Below are 20,229 nucleotides of genomic sequence, written 5' to 3' on the forward strand. Positions count from 1 at the left end.
CCTTTAATTTCAGTCATTTACATTTCTGTTGAGAGCCGGTGGTTGGCATGTTTTTACTTTTTCGAGTACTCACGGTTGGCCTTCTCCGACAGCCCTATGGGCGTATCGCGGGATGGAGTTTACGGCTCGTACCCGGAGTATACGCGCACTGTGGCTGTAGTAGCACTAAACCGAAGACTTAGTAATGTTGCTTAGGTGGATGTGATTTAAAATGTAATGCATGGCATGTAGTGCATATGATTGTGTTTTGATGTGTGGACTGCTGTGTGATCCATCTTACCACTTACTGAGCTAGTGAGCTCATCCCACGGGTACCCCCATTTTTAGATGATTTTGCAGGTCATACATCTGAGGAGCACGGGGTGGGTCCCACAGTCGAGTTCCCTGAAGAGGACTGGTGGGCCCCTGAGGAGTTAGAGCACGGCACTGATTGCTCGTGTGAGAGTTGTGCTGTGAGACCACAGTTCTGATGTCGAGCTGAGCTCCACTTTTGAGGCCCAGCTGAGCTCTACCATGTGATGCCGAGCTGGGCTTAAACCTTGATGCCGAGCCGAGCTCTAGCCTTTGATACCGAGCCGATCTGTGTACTCTGATTTTTTTTTTATGGTTTCTTTTATGTACTTGATATGTGAATTGTACTTTTATTGTGTAAATATCATGCCTTCGAGCCCACATGTATATAACTATTGTATCACAATTCGGGTATCAAGTATTATGGAATTATTCACAGGTAAAACTTAGTCTTCCGCTGATCTGAAAAGTTTTTATTAGTTGTGTGTATGCTGTGGTGGAATACAGTATCAGATGATCCTGGCAGGTTTGGGTTAACCGGTGTTAACCTGGTCACTGGCCCGGTTCAGTGAGAACGGGGTGTGACATTTATAGCTAAGGAATGGCGGCAATGGAAGGAGTCCCAATCTGGTAGGCTTTCTAGCATTGGTAGGAGTCCATATACGACAAGAGTTATATTACAAGAATGAATCAGGAGGACGTCCCAATTATGGGAGCTTCCAAGTATCCCGCATGTCCTAGGAGATATCCTTCCTTTTAGGGAGGGTTTAATGTCTTCAATTTGAGATTTTTTTTTGTGCTTTTCTGTGTGTTTGGAGAAAATTGCAAAAAATTAATAAGTTGACAAGCATACTTGTTGTTGCAATAAATCATCCTAGGTAATACATGAAACTTCTACAAAGGTAAAAACATAAGAGAGTAAGAGCTGCTCCAGCGAAGGGATTCTCCGATGCCTAAGTCAGATATCTCTTTGCAAACAAAAATTCCGGTAAGAATGGAAACGTTTTTCATCGCTTGAAAGGGTGACTTACATGGGTATTTATAGCTGAGGAATGACGGCAACAGAAGGAGTCTCAATCTGGCAAGCTTCCCAGTGTAGGTAGGAGTCCGTATATGGCAAGAGTTATACTGGGAGAATGAATCGGGAAGGCGTCTCAATTATGGGAGCTTCCACGTATCCCGCATATCCTGAGAGATTACCGGCATGTATCCTTCCTTCTAAGGAGGGTTTAATGTCCTCAATTTGAGATTTTTTTTTATGCTTTTCTGGGGGCTTGGAGAAAATTGCAAATAATCAATAAATTGACAAGCATACCTGTTGCGGAAAGAAATAATCTTAGGTAATACATGGAACTTTCACATAGGTAAAAACACAAGTGAGTAAGTAATGTGCTGCTCCAGCAAAGACTCCCGATGCCTAAGTTAGAGATCTCTCTACAAATAGAAATTCCAGTAGAAAAGGAAAAGTTTTTCATCCCCTGAAAGGGTGACTTACATGGGTATTTATAGCTGAGGAATAGTGGCAACAGAAGGAGTCCCAATCTGGCAGGCTTCCTAGCATTGGTAGGAGTCCGTATACAGCAAGGGTTATATTAGGAGAATAAATCGGGAGGACGTCCCAATTATGGGAGCTTCCACTTATCTCGCATGCAAAAAGATGTCCTTCCTTCTAGGGAGGGTTTAATGTCCTCTTGAGAGCCCTTTCTTGATTAGGAAGTCTGATCCTTGCTTGGAAGTCACCTGCTAAAAGAATTCTTTAATGAGGGTGTATTTTATAAGGAAATCCACGAGTATCACGTGTCAAGCGACTTGGATTCTATGGTACGATTGCCGACCGAAGAGCATCGCGTGCTAAATGATCCAATGTTGGGGACTCGGTTGCCAATCTACTTTATCCTGAGTGCTCGATGGCGCGCATCACTTGCAACTAAGTTGAATGTGCAACCTTAGGTCCGCCGTGCGGCCATGGTTATGGTGTGTTGAGCTATTTGTTGTAGTCCAAATATGGTGCAGTTGTCTGGATCTGTTGCTCTTCCCATGCTGGCGTTAACCTGCCATTCAGTAATTGATCCAATCACTAATGTGGGTCGACCGAACTACTCCCCACATAGATAGTAGTTGTCGATCGAAAATATAGTTCGACGGTGGTTAGATCGTTCGTCTGGGCTTGTATTGAGATCATTTGTGCTTGCTCACGTCGTTCTGCCTGGTCCAAGTGACGTGCCCCCTAATGGTAGTATATTTTGCCATAACAATACCAATTCCATATCAATGGAGCGGAATGAACCAAGGGTAAATCAATCGAGAACCCCAATTTTTTTTTTTTTTTAAAGGCAAATTAATTCACTCTAAACTGATCAATATCAATATTATATCAAATTTCAACATCACAATACCGATACCATGCACCAAAACCATGGAAGGGATAGGTATGGTGGCCGTCATCAAACATCACATGGCAAAAAAAAGGCGATGGTGATAAAAAATCCCAAACCTTTTCCCCTTGAAAGTTTAAAGTTCAACAGGCCATTACAAAAATAAAGATAAGAAATAAGGGTTTAGAAAAAAAAAATAGGAAAAAGGAGGCACCAACGCACGGTGTACACACCTTTCACCGATTCTCAATGGGGTGAAGCACATGTATATAAATTCTATAAAAAAAAGAACCACATGTATATAAATCGACATCCACACAAACTATTAGCCACCAATAAAAGCTAGGGGTGTCCTGAATCTTGATTCTCTTTTTCTTTGGTAAATGATTCTTTTCAATTTTTAATTGTGCAGTTCTTACAAATTTATCTGTGCATATGATTATATATATTTTAAATCTAATGGTTGTAAAAGTTTTTGAAATTTAAATCTATTTTAACCCTTCAAATGTTATAAATTTTTACAAACGATTTTGAAAATATACAAGAGTCAGGGCACAAAGAAAATTACACAAAAATTATACAATTAAAAATTGAAAAGGATCTAAATCTGTCTTTTTCCGACCACTCTCAAAACTCAATGAAGATAAGGTAAATATTTTGGGTGGGGCTCTCTTCTCTTTTATTGAAATGTTGAAGGAACTCCATCATTTCTTCTTCAAATTATAATTGTTCAAGTGCACATAAGACGGATGGAAGGACCTGTGTGTGTTCATATGTGTTAGAATGCCTCTGGTTCCTCTCAAAGATCAGATACCCATAAGTCTTTGCAGTCATCGGATGTTGCGTGCCCATGTGTCAGAACTTGGAATGTGGATCCAGTTCCGCTGCCCCACGGTCCCAGGAAGATAAAAAAGGGAAAATAAAGAACAAAAATCCAAAAATGATAAATAGAATGCGAAATAGCGATTGAGGAGAAATCCCATCTCAGATAAAAAAAAGTAATTTTTATTTGGTTAAACCTAGTACAACTTTTCCAGACAATCATGATCCAACGGCTCGCATTCGCCCCTTCACTCCTCTCTAAACGCCTTTCATATCGCACTTCTATCTACTTGGAAATAGCAACAGAAGAGGTGGAGGTGGAACCGGAAATGTCGTCGACGACGTTGGAGTTGCAGAGATTGAAGCCATACCAAACTCCATTGGGAACGAAGGTGTTGTAATAGAAGGAGACCTTAGAGGATGGTCCGTACACATTCACTGTCTCAGGCTTCCAACCATCATAACCTGATCTTAGCAGATAGAGATAACAGATCTTGTAAGTACAGGGGCCTCTTATCTGGAACGTATCCGTCGAGCATCTCTCAAAAGTCCGAGAGTATGGGTCGTCGATCCTCGGCGCATAAACCTGATCCAGATGATTCAGATCAGATTTCAAATCAAAAGAGATTGAAGAAAACAAATAATGAGAAAATTTGAAGAATTGATCGATCGACGCAGACCTGGTTGCCGTAAGCATCGCCGAAAGAGATGCTGATTCTGTCTCGGGTGAATCTTACTGATGAGCAACTCGTTTTTATGGTCACCGTGTATGAACAGCTACTCCTCCCACTCTGACTCTGGAGAAATCCATGACAGGAAGAACAAAAATGAAGAAAAGTTTAATAATAAAATGGAAATTGGGTTTTTTTCTTCTTCTTAAGGTTAAACTAAAATAAATCAGAAAAAAAAATAAAAAAAGAAATTGTTAGCCTACCTGGGTTTGGGTGTTTTGGATCTTGAAGGATTTCGACTCTTGCGGTTGTGGAGTGATGATGGATATCGCATTAGAGAAAGCGAAGAAGAAGATTAGGACGAAGAGAAGCGAGGCCGGGTTGACCATTGTCACAGGGTGCGCGCTTGAGAGAGAGAGAGTGATAGAGAGACAGAGAGAGAGATGGGTGGCCTCACAGCCTTTTTATGCTCTCACTTTCTCTCTCTCTCTCTCTTTCCAAGTTTCAACTCTCTCAAAGACCAAATCCTTTCCATGGTTATTTAATTTGTGAGAAAAAGTTGCCATCTCACCTTTTTTTTTTTTATTTGGTTTTATTTATTGAGGTACGACAGAAATGGTATTCTTTTGTTAACTTATCCATTAAGGCTTCAAGTGGAAAGAAATGAGAGAGACTGGCGCGTATATTAAAGGTCCGTTTGATAATGTTTCAAGAAACGTAATTTTTCTGTTTTTGAACAAATAGTAGAAATAAAAAAAAAAAATGTTTGATAAAACTGTTTCATTTAACTTGTTTTTAGAAATAGAAATTAAAATTTCTACCTATTTATGATTTAAGAAACAACCCAGGTGAAACAAGTAGAATTTGTTTCACCGTTTCTAAAAACACTCATGGTCATTTTTTCGTTGGTTACTGTCGACTTCCAGAAACATGATTTATCAAACACCTTCAATTCCGTTTCTATTTCTAGAAACGAAAATTTATGTTTCTGCCGTTTCTTGAAACAGAAATGGTAGAAACGTTATCAAATCGGCCCTAACACAACTCAGCATGTGTTATTTTTTCTTGATTTGCTTGTTTGTATCTTACATATTAAGGCAACAAGAGAAGACTAAGTTAGCATGAACTTACTCCGATGGCTGGTTACCAAAACAAAACTACTCCAATGGCTTAGAGATTTTTTTTTTATTTTTTTTTGGCAAGGATGTATATAGATAGTAGAAAATAGATGCACATTTGTATTCATTTACGGGTGTTCGTATATGGTCAAGGGTATTGGGATCCGAATTCGGATATCATAATCTATCCAATTCAAATTGATATCCAACTAATAATAAAAATTTGGGAAAAATAACCGCTCCCTAGTTGCATGGAACCTATGCTAGTCTAATGGCCAATGAAGGGGTGTACATGGGCATTAACAAGAGTGAGGGGTGTCATATCTTAGACTTTGTATCTAGTGCAGGGCCGCGTGACTAGGGAGCGATCATTTCCCCTAAAAAATTAAATAGCTAAAGATCTAGAGGGTTATTAAGATTTGATAGGTTCAAAAGAAGGGAAAATTGCTTAGATCCATTGGATGAAAAAATTTTTACAAAATTGATAGAAACAAATAATGTTTTACAATTGTAAGTTACCATGATAAAAAGATTTACCAATTCCCCATATAAATAACAAAAGCTAAATGAACTATCAAAAATACCCCAACACCCTTCTTTTTGTCCTTTCATCTTCCTCTTCTAACGAAAGAGTATCACTGCTCCTTCATTCCTTGCAACCCCGCCACCGCCCAACCTCCTCCCTGCAAACCCGCCTCGCACCCGAGGTTTTATGTTTTTGAATTATTCTTTCTTGATTTGCTTGTTTGTATAGATAAGGTTAGTTAGCTGTAGATAATCTTTCTTGATTAGAATTCTTTAATTCTTTCTTGTAGATGAGATTGCCTTATTGCTTTTCCTTTTTTTTTTTTTTCATTCCTTTGATTTGTATAAGTATACTTCAATCTAATAAGATGATTATACTTCTGCAAATAATTTGAATATCTTCTTAACATGGTATCAGTCTAAACTCGATTCTCCATCTATTCTTCATTTTTCGGATATTACTCTTGTCCATGGCCGCCGAATCTGTTGCCACCACCACTACTACCGCCACCACTATTGCTGCCACCACCACTGCTGCCACCAATGACGGTTCCTCCCCATATTTCTTACACCACTCTGATAATCTTGGTGCTATACTTGTTATTTAAAAAAATCATTTTAAAATAAAAACTGTGTAATGCTGACCAATCATAGCCAATATGCATTGATCTGGATTAGAGTTGGTGGAGATCGATGCTAATCCGATTCCCAAGATTTAAATCTCTAAGTGTATCTGTATCTAGTCAAGATAACCATATCTAATCACATATGATTCGTTTACACCTCTACTATTTCAACGTAATGTAGATGATAATTGGTTTGGTGTATCTACGCAATGCCTGCATGTATTTACATCTCCTACAACAAGACAAAGTGTCTCACAATTCGTACACAAAGGAACACATGCCCTAAGTGGATAATATAGTTTTTCCATCAGTTTGGCATGGGAGATTCCCTCCACACTAGTGGTATGGGATCCCTCACTCATATTTTGTGAGAAAGAGATCTACATGCCACCAATGTGTATTGAAACCTCTCATGTCAAGACCCTAGTTAGTTTATTCGCGTTTAAAACGCGTTTTAAACGCCGAACCATTTTTTTGACGTTTTAAACGCCGTTTGCCGAACTGTTCACAGAAATTCGGTAAAAAACGGGAACGGGCATATTTAAAGTTTAAAACGCGTTTCAAACGGGTATCCGTTTTTTTACTATAAAAAAAACGGATACTAAAAAATAATAAAAATTTCACTCCATTGATCAGTCTCGGCCATTCGATTTTGGCCCATTCCCAAATCAAAATCCCTCATTTCAAACTTCAGCCCTAACTCTCACTTCCTCTCTTCTTCTCTCCCAACGACGGACGACTGACGACTGGTCATCAGATTTGTTATCGGTTTCTCGTGAACACGGTGCGGCCGGAGTTGTCTACGTCTCTACGATCCACGACGACGACGGCCAGTGGAAACACCTATGAGAACTGGATGACTGGACGACGACGACGACGACGGACGACGAACGACTGGAAGACTGGAGACTGGATGACGACGACGACGACGGACGACTGAACGACTGGAGTACTGGACTCGAGCTCGACTTCACCTCACTACGGAGGACGACGGACTACTGAACGACTGGAGTACTGGACTCGAGCAGTCGAGCTCGACTTCACCTCACTATGGCGGACGACGGACGACGGACGACGGACGACGGACGACTGACGACGGACGACGAAGGACGAGCTCAAACACCGGATTCGACTTCACCCCTGTTTCTATTGTTGCAGAAAGAGGTTTTTGATTTTTTTTCCTTTTTGATTTCTTTATATTTTGTGATCTGTTTAAATGAGCCATACATAGATATAATCCTCATGCCGGAGACAAGGGTTTTTGATTTTTTTCCTTTTTGATTTCTTTATATTTTGACTTCACCTCACTATGGCGGACCACTTGTGCTTTTTTTTTTAATGAAATGGGATGATGTAATTTGGATGATACATTTTGGATTATGTAGTTTGGATGATGATTTTGGATATTTAAATGATGTATTTTGGATATTTGAATGGTGTATTTTGGATCTTATATTAATCTTTGGATGGATATATTTTTGATGTTATTTCATGACATAATAGGTTTAGAATTTGAATTGAAATATGGATATTATCTATATTTATTTTGATTGTTATCCAGGTATTTAGAGAATTATTATGTCAATTTATGTTTATATATTACCCTTTTTTTTTACACCGTATTATTTAAATATAAACGTTTAAAACATGTACCGTCCGTTTTTTATTTTTTCCCATTTTTTTCGTATTTGACCGTATTTTTGACCATCCCATTCACGTTTTGATCCATTTAAAACATGCCCGTACCGAACAATGTTTTTTTGCCGTTCCCGTTTTAACTAACAGAGGTCAAGACAATAAACAAATGGGAACAAAAGTACAATCACTCATATACAAAAAAAGACCCACAGTTCCATCCAAAAAAAAAAAAAGTACACGGCTACAATAAAGGAAAAAAATAATGGGGTGTGTATATCATTTTATACCCGTTGTTAGCTAAAAAAAAAAGTGTGTATATCATTTTGCCTTAATTTGTTTAAATTATTAATTTGGGAGAATAAATTTACAAATCACGATAATGAATGATTGAATGAATGGAGCCTTTGAGATCTGAATCCAATGATCTAATCATAAGAAATCGTTTGGTGTGAATCCTTTATGGATAAGGCCACATCACTAAACCCAATATCAGATTCCATTCTACGATTCCAAGTTCTATTTGTTCCCGAGGTTGAACTTGCATTGCCTCCTTTCTAGAATTCTTTTTGAGGCTTACAAGGTTCATCTGTATCTAATAAGTAACTGTATACAGAACAAGGGATTCAACCTAGTTATAAATTAGCATCTATGGCCTGTGCTAAGGATCTTACCTTCATTCTATAATGACTTCTGGGAAACATGTACAGAGCTTTCAACTGCCTTTCATATTACTAAACATCTAATAAATAACCATGACATTTTTTCACAGTATTTCCAGCACATCAACCTTCTGTTACACTTCCATTGTATGGATATGTATGAACTTTAAAAAAAATAGAAAAGAGAAGAAAGAAGAATTTTTCTTATGCACAAGAGTAATTTTACCTTTATTTACACATCTAAATTTGACAAGAAGAATTTTTTTCTTATGAACATGTGCATCCTAAACAAAATATATATAAACCACAGGTGGGTCACCTCCAGCCAGTGACCATCAACCAATGAGCCTTCTGAATAGTGGTTTTAACCCAGTTTCAAACACAAACTAGACTCATAGGAGGGCTAACCCAAGACTTGTGTATTGACTTAAATTATATTTAATCTCCTTGAATAGAACCATCAAGTAGTGAGGCAGAATATTGATTTGGATCACCTCATCGTGACTAGAGGTGAGTGGGTATTTGACTTAATTTGAGGAGTGCTTCTAATACTTTGAATTTTGTGTATGATCATACTATTATGCATTTTATTTATTGTTACTAAATATATTGTAGTATGATTGTGTGTGTGTTAGGTGTTTGTTGTGGTTGTGTGGTTGTGGTGGGATACGGGGTGGCCGAGGTTGGTTCTGACACCGTATTTGTGACACCTTGTGTTCAAATATGGTTGCATGCTTCGGGTACTAAGTTATAGCAGGCACTAAGGCAGCTGGGCTACTTGCTTGGTCAGTGAAGTGTACACAGTGAGCATAATTTACCTAACTTACTTGTGTACTCAAGCCAAGTTCTAAAGGAGGGTATGCCTGTACAGTGGTTCCAGGGTCACACACATTGTTTACCTAAGGGCCCATGGGTGAGGACTACCTAGTGGACACATTTAAGGCCATTGGCAGGTCACCCATGTGACCACCGATCAACCTTTGCCACCTGTCGGTGGTACTATACTGCAGAAAATTGCATTCTTTGTCTGAGGGCCCCACTTCCCCAAGCATGATTCAACCATTTCCATCAAATCCAGAATTTTTAGAGATATGTTCCACTATCAAAATACAGAATTTTTCTGAAGATGGCTTAGGTTGATCTTGTTCCCATTTTCTTTTAAGTATAAAGCTAAACAATGACTTAATTCCTTGGATTATATAGTGATCGAAACCTGGGCCATGCTATAAGAGTTCCTAAAGAAGTACTTTCCCATAGGGAGGACCTCTGTTGGTTAAAATAGGAACAACAAAAAAACATTGTTTAGTATAAGCACATTTTAAACGGATTAAAACATGAACGGGATGGTAAAAAAATACAGTGAAAATGGTAAAAAAATGAAAATGGACGGTATGTGTTTTAAACTTTTAAATTTAAACAATACGGTGCAAGAAAAAAAAGAAAAAAAAAAGAAATATATAGACACAAATTGATAAATAATGATCTAAATACCTGGATAACAATCAGAAAAAATGTAGATAATCTTCTTTTGGTTGATATAATCACTAACTGCATCTCAGTTCCCTTAACATAAATTCTCGAAAAAAAATTAAAAAAAAACTAACCCCTCTCTCTCTCTCACACACACAACACACATACTGTAAAAAAAATTTCAAAGTAAACACAGAGAAAGCATTTTCATTTGTGAGTTGGAATGTAAATTGCTGTTTCTTTTACTAATTATAGATTTTATATTACAAAATATGACAGAGAAAAATGATAAACTCCAATGCTACCAAGACACTTTTCTCATCCCAAGAAGAAGGTATCAAGAACCACAAGCTTGTCCAATTAATGGTTACCTGCATGTGGTCTGTGGTGTCATACTCAAGCTTGTCCAATTAATTTTTAGGCATGGGCATATAGGCATCCCTATGGTGAACCACAATGTAGGCAGTGTAGCTCACATATAGACATATTATTGTGCATGTAAAGCTTATGTGGGGGAAAAGGTTTGCTGAAAGCCTTTGGAAAAGAGTGGAACAATCATCGGATTTGATCGAGGAAGAAATGTTGGTGGTAGCCATTGAGCCTCCAGCTCTAGTAGTGCGTAAGAGGCATCATACTCTCACTCGCCGTCATTCAATACCTCCACTATTCAGGAGGCCACCTCATCCCCCTTTACCGGCTTAGAACGCCTCAATCTTGACAAAACCAAAACCCGCATGGAGATCTAACCAGAATACCAGATAGAAAAATTAAAAGAAAATAAAAGGGGAAATTCGCTGACCGTTGGGAGAGACAAAGAGAGGTGGACTTCGGTGTACTCCTCTGGCTGCCGTAGTGAGGTGGACTTTGGTGAATATCCGCCGTTGGGAGAGAAGAAGAGACGAAGTGAGACAAAATCGTGTTTTGAAAACTTAGGGTTTGAAACTCTGGGAATGGCTAAACTGTGAATTTGATCGTGGTTTTGTTTTTTTTTCAATGGAAAAAACAGGATACGCGTTTAGAACTCAAATGGTCCCGTTTCCATTTTTTACTGACTTTCTATGGTCACTTTGGCAAACGGGGTTTAAAACAACAAAAAAATGATTCGACATTTTAAATGCGAATAAACTAACAAGATGGCAAGACTAATAAAATCAGGCAAGACATCACTAGCTTTTGGCAAGTTAATGGTGAGCAATTCTATGAGACTTGGGAGAGACATAAGGATGTTATTAGAAAGTGTCCCATCATACTTTACCCAAGTGGTAGTTGGTCCAATGTTTCTACAATGGACTAACAGATAGACATAGGTAGATGGTTGATGCTTTCTGTTTCCTACGAGGGCATTTTTATGCATAAAAGTAAGAATGAGGCATGAAAACTTTTTGAGACTCTGAGTGAGGATTCTCTACATCATGTGTCAATCTCTAGTACTGAAGCCCCCACCATTAGATCCAAAAGAGAGGTGGCCTCTATGAGGTAGAACAATCTGTGGCCATAAACACCGGAGTGGATATATTTTCTAAAAAGCTTGACTGCTTATTGTCCATGGGGTAGAATTTTAGGTAATCTACCAAGCTCCCACTTGTAGGGACGCGTGCACTCTTTGGGCCAGTCTTGCACATTATGTGGGTGATTTTCCTCAAGCTATGCAGTTCCTTGAATATGTTCAAGAACATGCACTGGCTGCCCATGGTTTCTCCAAACCGGGTAATGACCATATTCCCAGACCTATAACCTTAGTTGGAGGAACCACCCCAATTTTGGATGAAAACAACCCAATAATTTCTAAAATCCACCATATAAGTAGATTTTTTCTAATCAGCAGACTGCCATAGAGATGTGCAACAACCACCTCCTCCACCACCTATGAGTTCATCATTAGAAGAAAATGTGATGCATGCCTTGAATGTATTGGATCAGAAGACACAACTCTTACGCTCCCATATTCAATCCCTCACTAAGTTAGAAACTTAGTTGGGTTAGTTAGCTGACGCCATTAGTAGGAGAGAGGAAGGTCAACTACCAAATCAAATGGTAAAAAATCTTGAGAGTCAACCTAACAATAAAGTTTTTCATGAACAAGCCCTAAATCTAAGGAATGACCAAGTATTAGGAACACCTGAAGAGAATTCCCCTACAAAGGATTATGAGAAAGAGGTGGTTTCAGACCCCGGTCCTGAAGCTCCACAAGCTTTCAAGGACGATGAGATTGAACAAGTTGAGGGAGGTGGTAACCCTGATGTTTCTCATGCTTAAAGCCCTTTTCCCCTCTAATTTAGAATCTCCTTATTTTTTTTGCATTTGGCAAGAAGGGCTCAAGAATGAAAGAGATGATGAAATTGTTCAAAAAAATCCAGATCAATCTTCCTCTTCTAGATGCCATAAAGTGAGTTCCAGCTTATACTAAATTCTTGAAAGACTTATGTACTCAAAAGCGTAAATTGAAAAATCACATTCCAAAAGCTATCTATCTTACAGAGCAAGTGAGTGTAGTCTTGTCCAATAAACTTCCCCCTAAGCTTAAGGATCCAAGAGCACCTCTTATATCTTACACCATATTGGAAATCTTCCCATTGAGCGTGCACTCCTTGATCTAGGGGCGAGCGTGAATATTTTGCCTAACTCAGTTTGTGACCAATTTGGGTTTGGAGAATTAAGCCTACATATGTTATTTTTCAACAGGCTGATAGTTCAATCAAAGTCCCTGGAGGCTTTATTGAGGATGTATTAGTTAAGGTTGATGAACTCTATTTTCCTATGGATTTCCTTGTTCTTTACACGGAAGCACATTTTAATGGGAACCACAGTCGATAATTTTAGAACATCCATTCTTGGCCACTGCTAATGCATGCATCAATTGTAGATCAGGTGCAATGGACACTTCCTTTGTTAATAAAAAGCTTCGATTGAACATCTTTAATGCTTCTTTATGGCCCCAACTTGAGGATGAGTGTCTCTTTGAATGCGTCCAAGGCATGTCTTCTTTATTTCCATTCTTGTGGATTTCTTTCCTCTATAGGAAGGGGTCAATATGACTGTAGAAACACAATCATAAAAGCGATGCAGAAGGTAATGAAAAAAACAATAACAAATAATACACATAGGTTTATGAGGTTCGGCAAGATTGCCTACGTCCTCGGTAAGATGAGATTCTGCTTCACTATCGATAGAGAATAGGGTTACAGCGCTCATCACACCTCTTCGAGTTTTTTACAGAAAAAATAACTCTCGCTACAAATATATAACAAAAAACTCTAATACTGGAAAGTATTAAACTGCGACGGAATACAAGACATCATACACCAACATATGACTATATATGAAAATAAATATCCTCCATTAGACAAAGGAAAGTTTTAGTTCTTTCTTAGGGTTCTAGAGCCTTCTAGGGTCTATGCTCCTACACTATGTTTAAGATGCAAACCATAGTCAACAAGGAAGAAATCTGGATGAGTTATCTCATAAGATCTAGTGGATCCTTACAATTACCTAAGGTCCGACGTATAATTGCTTTTGACTGACATGCAACGAGATTTGGGTTGAATCCTTACTCAGGGAGACATCAAGGGTTTGATCTTATCCTATGCTTGGATCAGGGTTGGTCCAAGGACTTTGGGTTGGTCTGGGTTCAATCTAAACATGTTAAGGCCAATTAACTATGTTTTGAAAACATTTTCAACAAATTAAACCTCCCTAACCTAGCATGGTCACTCAGATTGCTGCCACGGGTAAGGAAAGGACTCTCAACTATGACTAAAGGATATCATAACGTTTTAGGGGAAGTCCAATTCATCATTTCCTAGCCCCTCTAGGGGTGACAAGATGAGGTGTATACAAATGCAATCCGAGTTCTTGCGAATCAGCCTCCAAGTGAAAACGGTATCATAGGCCCCTCCAGTAGTCGTTGCACTCATTTACTGGACTATGTCAGAACACTTTAGAGCTGTACTCAATAGGACATAAAAAACATGGCAGTAGAGAAAACCGAAACAAAAGGAAGTTGGGATAGTCTCTCAAGAATTATTAGAGCAATGTGCTAAACCCCCTCTATTTTTATATAGGAGAGGAAGTGACACATTCAAGGGTTGTTTCCAAAAGACATACCCAAACGATATGTTTTTTTTCCACAAGACAATTTTTATTTATCATTCAAACATATCTATCAATAGACACACCAATTGGTTTTTTAGGTGCCTATTAAGAAAAGACACAACCCCTCTAAAACACTTTTTATAAAATAAAATCATAATATTTTGAATTTTTCATTTTGAAACTATTAATGATCCTTAAAAAAAAAATGTCAACACATTATCCACATCTTTTCCCTCCCATCCAAAAGGTTTGATTGGCTTTGGTTTATATTATATTATATTTATAGAGAAGTGTTTCTTGTGGGGGGGGGGGGGAGAGCGGTTCCTACGCATATACGAGAGCCAATGAGAGGCACAAGGAAATAACCACAGAGATGTCATATTATCTTTCATGAGGGGTATAGGGTAGTCATTTCGCTTCTATGTGTCTAGGTGAAGTGGCCACACTCTCTCATGGAAAACTTTTTTCCTATAATTGTTTAGTAATTGAAAATATTAAGGGTGAAACAGGTTAGGTTTTTTAAAACCCTAGGTCCCCAAACTCAACCCAGGCCCAACCCAACCCTGTTGGGTCGGGCCCATGCCAACCCAACTAGGTCCTAATTGACCTTGATTGGGTTAGGTTGGCCCTGATTTTGCTAAGGTCGGACTAAACCTATTTTTGCCATTGGTGTGATGGAATTAATTTTTTTTTTAAACACAAATAGATCAATACACAATTAAAATTATGAAGTACAATATAAAAATAAATATTTAGGACACATAACCATAAGAATCAATGAGTTAGATTTTATTATAAAAAGATAGGATAGGATTACAACTCTAAATTATATTATATTAATAAAATTAAAATAAGGGTTAGGTTAGGTTGGTCCGGGCTCGGCTTAGGCCTAAACTCTAACCCAAAATTAATGGTTTTCAACCGTAATTCACTTCCGGATCAAAAGTCTTAATCAGATGAACACAGACTATTAGGATCAAACTTAGACCCCTAATTAAAACTATAATCGAGGTGATTCTCTTCTGTTTTTTCCTCTTCTTTCACTTTACCGTATGTTTTCTTCCGAAAAAGGGAAATAGTGTAGGTTTTCCAATTTTTCTATTTTAACGTAGTTCTTATCCACTGGTTAATTTTTTTTCGGTAAGATCCACTAGTTAATTAACATGTAAATATGTATCGTGTCAACACGTGGCATCCATGTAAGGGATCTGATAAGAACTAAGAAAAGGACAGCAGTTCCAAGGTGGGCCCACTAAATCTCTATTTAAGAAAGAACACATATCCCAAATGGTAGGGAGCCCCATTTTTCTGTTCTTTGTTTTTGGGAATTTTATTTGGTATACCTTTACTATGATACTCATCCACAATAAAGAGCCGTAAACAGCGGTAATCAATAAGAAAGAAAGCAGAACATACCACGTGGCACTTCGATCACCGTGGAGATCCGCGGGAATTAATGACTTTTTTTTTGGTAGGAAAATTAATGACTCAAGCGGTGCTTCAAATTTCTGAACGAAGAAAAGCTTTAAAAATGGAGAGAAATCCAAAGCTTCATATCCACATTGATTTATTTGGATTTGGATAATTGCTTACGACATACCCAAGACAATTCTTCCCCAATCCCCATTAAATCAGATAAACCAATCGACCTCTATATTGTCTCTAATCTCTATCTTCACTGGTTCATTGTCTGATTTCAACTCTCTTTTCAATTCTAATTTTTTTCTGTGTTTTGTGTTGCTGAAGAGGGTTTAAGAACTTGTGTGGATCTTCTTGTAGAAGAAAGGGTCGAAAAGATGTCGAAAAAGGAAGCCTTCATTGGGGCGATTGATCAAGGAACGACCAGTACGAGATTCATAATCTATGATCAATCATATCAGGTCATTGGGTCTCACCAGATTGAGTTCACTCAGTTCTTTCCTCAAGCTGGGTATTATTCATGGAAGCTTCGTTCTTTTCTTTTTTTCCACCATTGTAGAAAGTCAAAGTTTTTATTTTTATAATTATACATCGTTTTCTTGCTTTTTTGGATTAGATGGGTAGAACACAATCCAATGGAGATTCTGGAGAGCGTGCGGGTTTGTATGGCGAAAGCCATTGACAGGGCGACAGCGGATGGGCACAACGTGGATGGTGGACTCAAGGCGATTGGCGTCACAAACCAGAGAGAGACTACGGTTGTCTGGAGTAAATCTACTGGTCTGCCGCTTCATAACGCTATTGTTTGGATGGATGTCCGAACCAGTACTATTTGCAGGTTTGGATTTTCTCGCTTTTGGGTTCTTCTGAAAGATCCTTTTGTTCATTCCTTTTTTTTGGATTTCAATTAATTGGACATGGGTCTTATTATTTTGGGATTATAAACAAAATCCATATTATGATTTTGGGATTTATATGGGATTTCATGATTTGGGGATTTTGATTTGATAAGAATCCATTCCTTTGATATCTCACAGGAGATTAGAGGAACAATTGCCAGGGGAGAAATACCATTTCATGGAGACATGTGGGTTGCCTATTAGCACTTATTTCAGTGCAGTCAAACTTTTGTGGCTTTTAGAAAACGTTGATGCTGTTAAGATAGCTGTGGAATCAGGAGATGCTCTGTTTGGAACTATTGAGACTTGGTTGATCTGGAACCTCACTGGAGGTTCTCGTAGTGTTGATTCAACACAGAATACAGTGATGGGTTTACATGTCACTGATGTCTCAAATGCATCTCGAACAATGCTCATGAATCTGAAGACTCTTGATTGGGATATACCCACATTGGAGACCTTGGGGATACCCATTGAAATTCTTCCCAAGATTATCAGCAATTCTGAAATCATTGGAAACATAGGACGCGGATGGCCTACAGCTGGTGTTCCGATTGCAGGATGTCTAGGTGACCAACATGCAGCAATGGTGGGTCAGGCATGTCGGAAGGGGGAGGCAAAGAGCACCTATGGCACAGGTGCATTCATACTTCTTAACACCGGTGAGGAGATTATTAGATCAAATCATGGTCTCCTGAGCACTATTGCTTACAAACTTGGACCAAATGCACCGACAAATTTTGCTTTAGAGGGCTCTATTGCAATTGCTGGCGCAGCAGTTCAATGGCTCAGAGACAGCCTGGGCATTATTCAGACGGCCCCAGAGATCGAAGATTTGGCGAAGAAAGTTGATAATTCTGGTGGAGTTTATTTTGTGCCAGCATTCAATGGGCTGTTTGCTCCATGGTGGAAAGATGATGCAAGAGGTGTGTTGGTTGGGATTACAAGGTTCACAAATAGGTCACACATTGCCCGAGCGGTTCTTGAGAGTATTTGTTTTCAGGCAAACGATGTGCTGGATTCAATGCACAAGGATTCAAAGGAGAAGGCAGGGGTCACTTATGAGGAGTTTTTGCTTAGGGTTGATGGTGGTGCATCTGCCAACAATCTTTTGATGCAGATTCAGGTATGGTTGGGTTGTTCTTGAATTTTTTCTATACATTCTGTTTGGAGATTTAGCTTACCATTATGGTTGCTTTTTACTGGCTCATTTATGTAGGAATTTCTCTGAAGTGTTTCTATATTTGTTTTGCTTTTGACCTTGTCGCTTCCCACCCCACCAAATGAGGCGATGGATCAGTTATGGTTGTCTACCATTTTCAGTGGTCCTCAATACACCCCGGCTATTTATATGCACATCTAGTTCATATATATATATATATATATATATATGTGCTTTTGACCTTGTTGCTTTTCTCCCCACCAAACAATAAGTTTTGGTTGTCTACCCTTTTCGGTGGTCTTCAATACACCGGTCATTTACAAGCACATCTAGTTCATTTGAACTTATTGGGGTGCTCTCACTGATGGGTCATACTAAAGAGAACCCTAATGTAGATATTCCTACTGGATTTGTTGAATTTAGCAGTTGATGTCAGCCTTCAGTCACTCGACGGTTGGTTGTGAGAAGCATCTATGTTTGTAGGAAAGATTAATAGAATATTGTTATAGAAAATCAAGCATCAAAGATCCTTGATTTTACTCATCTGCGTACTCCTCACATGGTGGCAACATGTAATGGTTTCTTGTATGGTTAATGTTTTAAACAATGATCTGAAAATTGTTTTGTAGCCAACAAGCCTAACTTCTCCGTCATTAATTGTAAGTATCAATTTTTTTTGGGTGTTCTACCGATTGGCAGGCGAATTTGTTGGGGAGTCCAGTGGTAAGACCGAGCGATATAGAGACGACGGCTCTAGGTGCAGCTTATGCGGCTGGATTGGCTGTTGGTGTTTGGACAGAAGATGAAATTTTCTCAACAGAGAAGCTGCAAGCAAAAGCAACCACTTTCCATCCCAAATTGGAGGAGGAGCACAGGAAGAAGAAAGTGGAATCTTGGTACAAGACTGTCACGAGAAGTTTTGATTTGGCCAACCTTTCCCTTTAATTCTATTCCCTGCCATCACATATATTTTTCCCATTTTAGTGATTTATTTTTTAATAATGTTAAAGCGCATTTATAGATTTTGTGAATAAGACAGATTTTATCTTCATCTTGTGATATAGGTTGCATCCCCACTTCTATATTTATTTTTAAAAATTTTTTTTTGTAATAATAATTGAATTCAGAAACTTTCATATCCTTTCAGATGGAATAACGTCTTAGTTAGGCCAACAGGCATTTGCCTTTAGCCCAAGTATTGTATTCGATGAAGAGGTTAATTCACAGACCATTGGGTACATGTAGATTGGAAATAGTAAATGATAGCCTCCACTCCATGTAAGATCTGTATGCAATCAGAACAAAACATAGTTGATCAGCTGTGTAGTGCATTTACAGCATATTCTTTCATTGATTCTAGCTGATTTTCTGAGCTCATTCTTGGCAAACATATTTGATCAGCCGTATAGTGCATGTACAGCACTATTCTTTCATTAATACTGGCTTCTTTGCTGTGCTCATTATTTTCTTATGATTGAAGTTCTATACTGATCATTGGGGCATTAAGAGGAGGCAGCGATACAGCGGGAGTAATGTCAGTCTTAAGCCATTGTCATGAGGACTTCAAAACTAATTCAAAAATAATATGAAATAGTTTTGCATTATTTATTTGGAACTAAGTTTTTTTCTACCAGTATTACATGTTGAGTGAATACTTTACTAGATTCAATTGTCCAATTTACACCTTTGCTCCGTTTGTTTCGGCGTACAAAATTTGTTTACCATAAAATCAGATTTTCCATTGTTTGTTTTGTAACTTGCATGAAATTTTGTACCAAAACCTTAGCGTTTACCGGAAAATATCTTGAAAAAATTTTCACCTAAATTGGGCTTAAAACAGCCCGTAAAACATTAAATTCTTCCTCGAAAAATCGAAAGAAACAAAGTCTGTGACTCGCTTCTTCTCCAGAGAGATGGCTTTCACTCAACAAAGCTGTGAGTGTCTGCAACAGGAGAAGCTCTGCTGAAAACTGTTCCTCTCCTTCAGGTAAGAGTTTGGTTTTATCCACCAAACTGTTCCATCTTCCCATCCGTCCATCATTCTTTTGGTATCTTCATGCCCTAATTATTTTTACCGCAGATTTATCATCAAAGGAGGCGGAGGAGGCTTTGTACCCTCTAAATCCCTAATCAGAAGAGGTTAGGCTCTGGAGGTTTCCCCAAAGCCGTCTGCACAACTCCTCCCTCTGTTTGTCGTTCTCCTGAATTCTGCACTTGAAGTACAGACCAAGGTATGCTCTCTCTCAATCTCCATTTCTATCTCTCCTATTTTCTTCTCCCTATCCCTTCTCTGTTGCTAATAACTAGTTTCGATTGAGCAATTTCTCCAAATCTATTATTGAGCAGTTTCCATCTCTCCTCCGCTCTTCTCGCTATCCCTTTCTTCTTCTCTTATCCCTATCCCTTCTCAGTTGTTTCTCTAGTATGATATTGATTATGCATATGGTGGTGGTGGTTTTGGT

The 20,229-nt window shown here is 38.5% G+C and overlaps 2 protein-coding genes, 1 long non-coding RNA gene and 1 other non-coding gene across 6 annotated transcripts; 1 reads left to right on the plus strand and 3 right to left on the minus strand.

The window, feature by feature from the left end:
• Window positions 1-3,650: 3,650 nt before the first annotated feature.
• On the minus strand, window positions 3,651-4,672 carry LOC122066327 (embryo-specific protein ATS3A-like). Its single transcript, XM_042630152.1, has 3 exons — window positions 4,423-4,672; window positions 4,169-4,285; window positions 3,651-4,074 (listed from the first exon to the last, which is right to left on the minus strand). Exons 1-3 carry the CDS (start codon window positions 4,546-4,548, stop codon window positions 3,775-3,777), a joined length of 543 nt encoding a protein of 180 aa, XP_042486086.1. The 5' UTR covers window positions 4,549-4,672; the 3' UTR covers window positions 3,651-3,774.
• A 5,733-nt stretch (window positions 4,673-10,405) lies between these two features.
• LOC122066328 lies at window positions 10,406-11,144 on the minus strand. The gene is made up of 2 exons (XR_006136331.1): window positions 10,995-11,144; window positions 10,406-10,908 (listed from the first exon to the last, which is right to left on the minus strand). It is a non-coding gene; the product is annotated as an uncharacterized LOC122066328 (long non-coding RNA).
• Window positions 11,145-11,342: 198 nt separating this feature from the next.
• LOC122066331 lies at window positions 11,343-11,448 on the minus strand. Its single transcript, XR_006136332.1, has one exon. It is a non-coding gene; the product is annotated as a small nucleolar RNA R71 (small nucleolar RNA).
• Window positions 11,449-15,799: 4,351 nt separating this feature from the next.
• Window positions 15,800-18,962, plus strand: LOC122066326 (glycerol kinase-like). Of its 3 annotated transcripts, none has more exons than XM_042630150.1 (5): window positions 15,800-15,975; window positions 16,067-16,217; window positions 16,323-16,544; window positions 16,744-17,731; window positions 18,467-18,962. In XM_042630150.1, exons 2-5 carry the CDS (start codon window positions 16,084-16,086, stop codon window positions 18,710-18,712), a joined length of 1,590 nt encoding a protein of 529 aa, XP_042486084.1. In that variant the 5' UTR covers window positions 15,800-15,975; window positions 16,067-16,083; the 3' UTR covers window positions 18,713-18,962. The 3 variants fall into 3 exon arrangements, with proteins under 3 accessions (XP_042486084.1, XP_042486085.1, XP_042486082.1); XM_042630151.1 differs by having other exon boundaries at window positions 15,800-15,968; XM_042630148.1 differs by having other exon boundaries at window positions 15,801-16,217.
• The last annotated feature ends 1,267 nt before the right edge of the window (window positions 18,963-20,229 follow it).

The sequence above is a fragment of the Macadamia integrifolia genome, unplaced genomic scaffold, assembly GCF_013358625.1.
Source record: "Macadamia integrifolia cultivar HAES 741 unplaced genomic scaffold, SCU_Mint_v3 scaffold2350, whole genome shotgun sequence".
Lineage (NCBI taxonomy): Eukaryota > Viridiplantae > Streptophyta > Magnoliopsida > Proteales > Proteaceae > Macadamia > Macadamia integrifolia.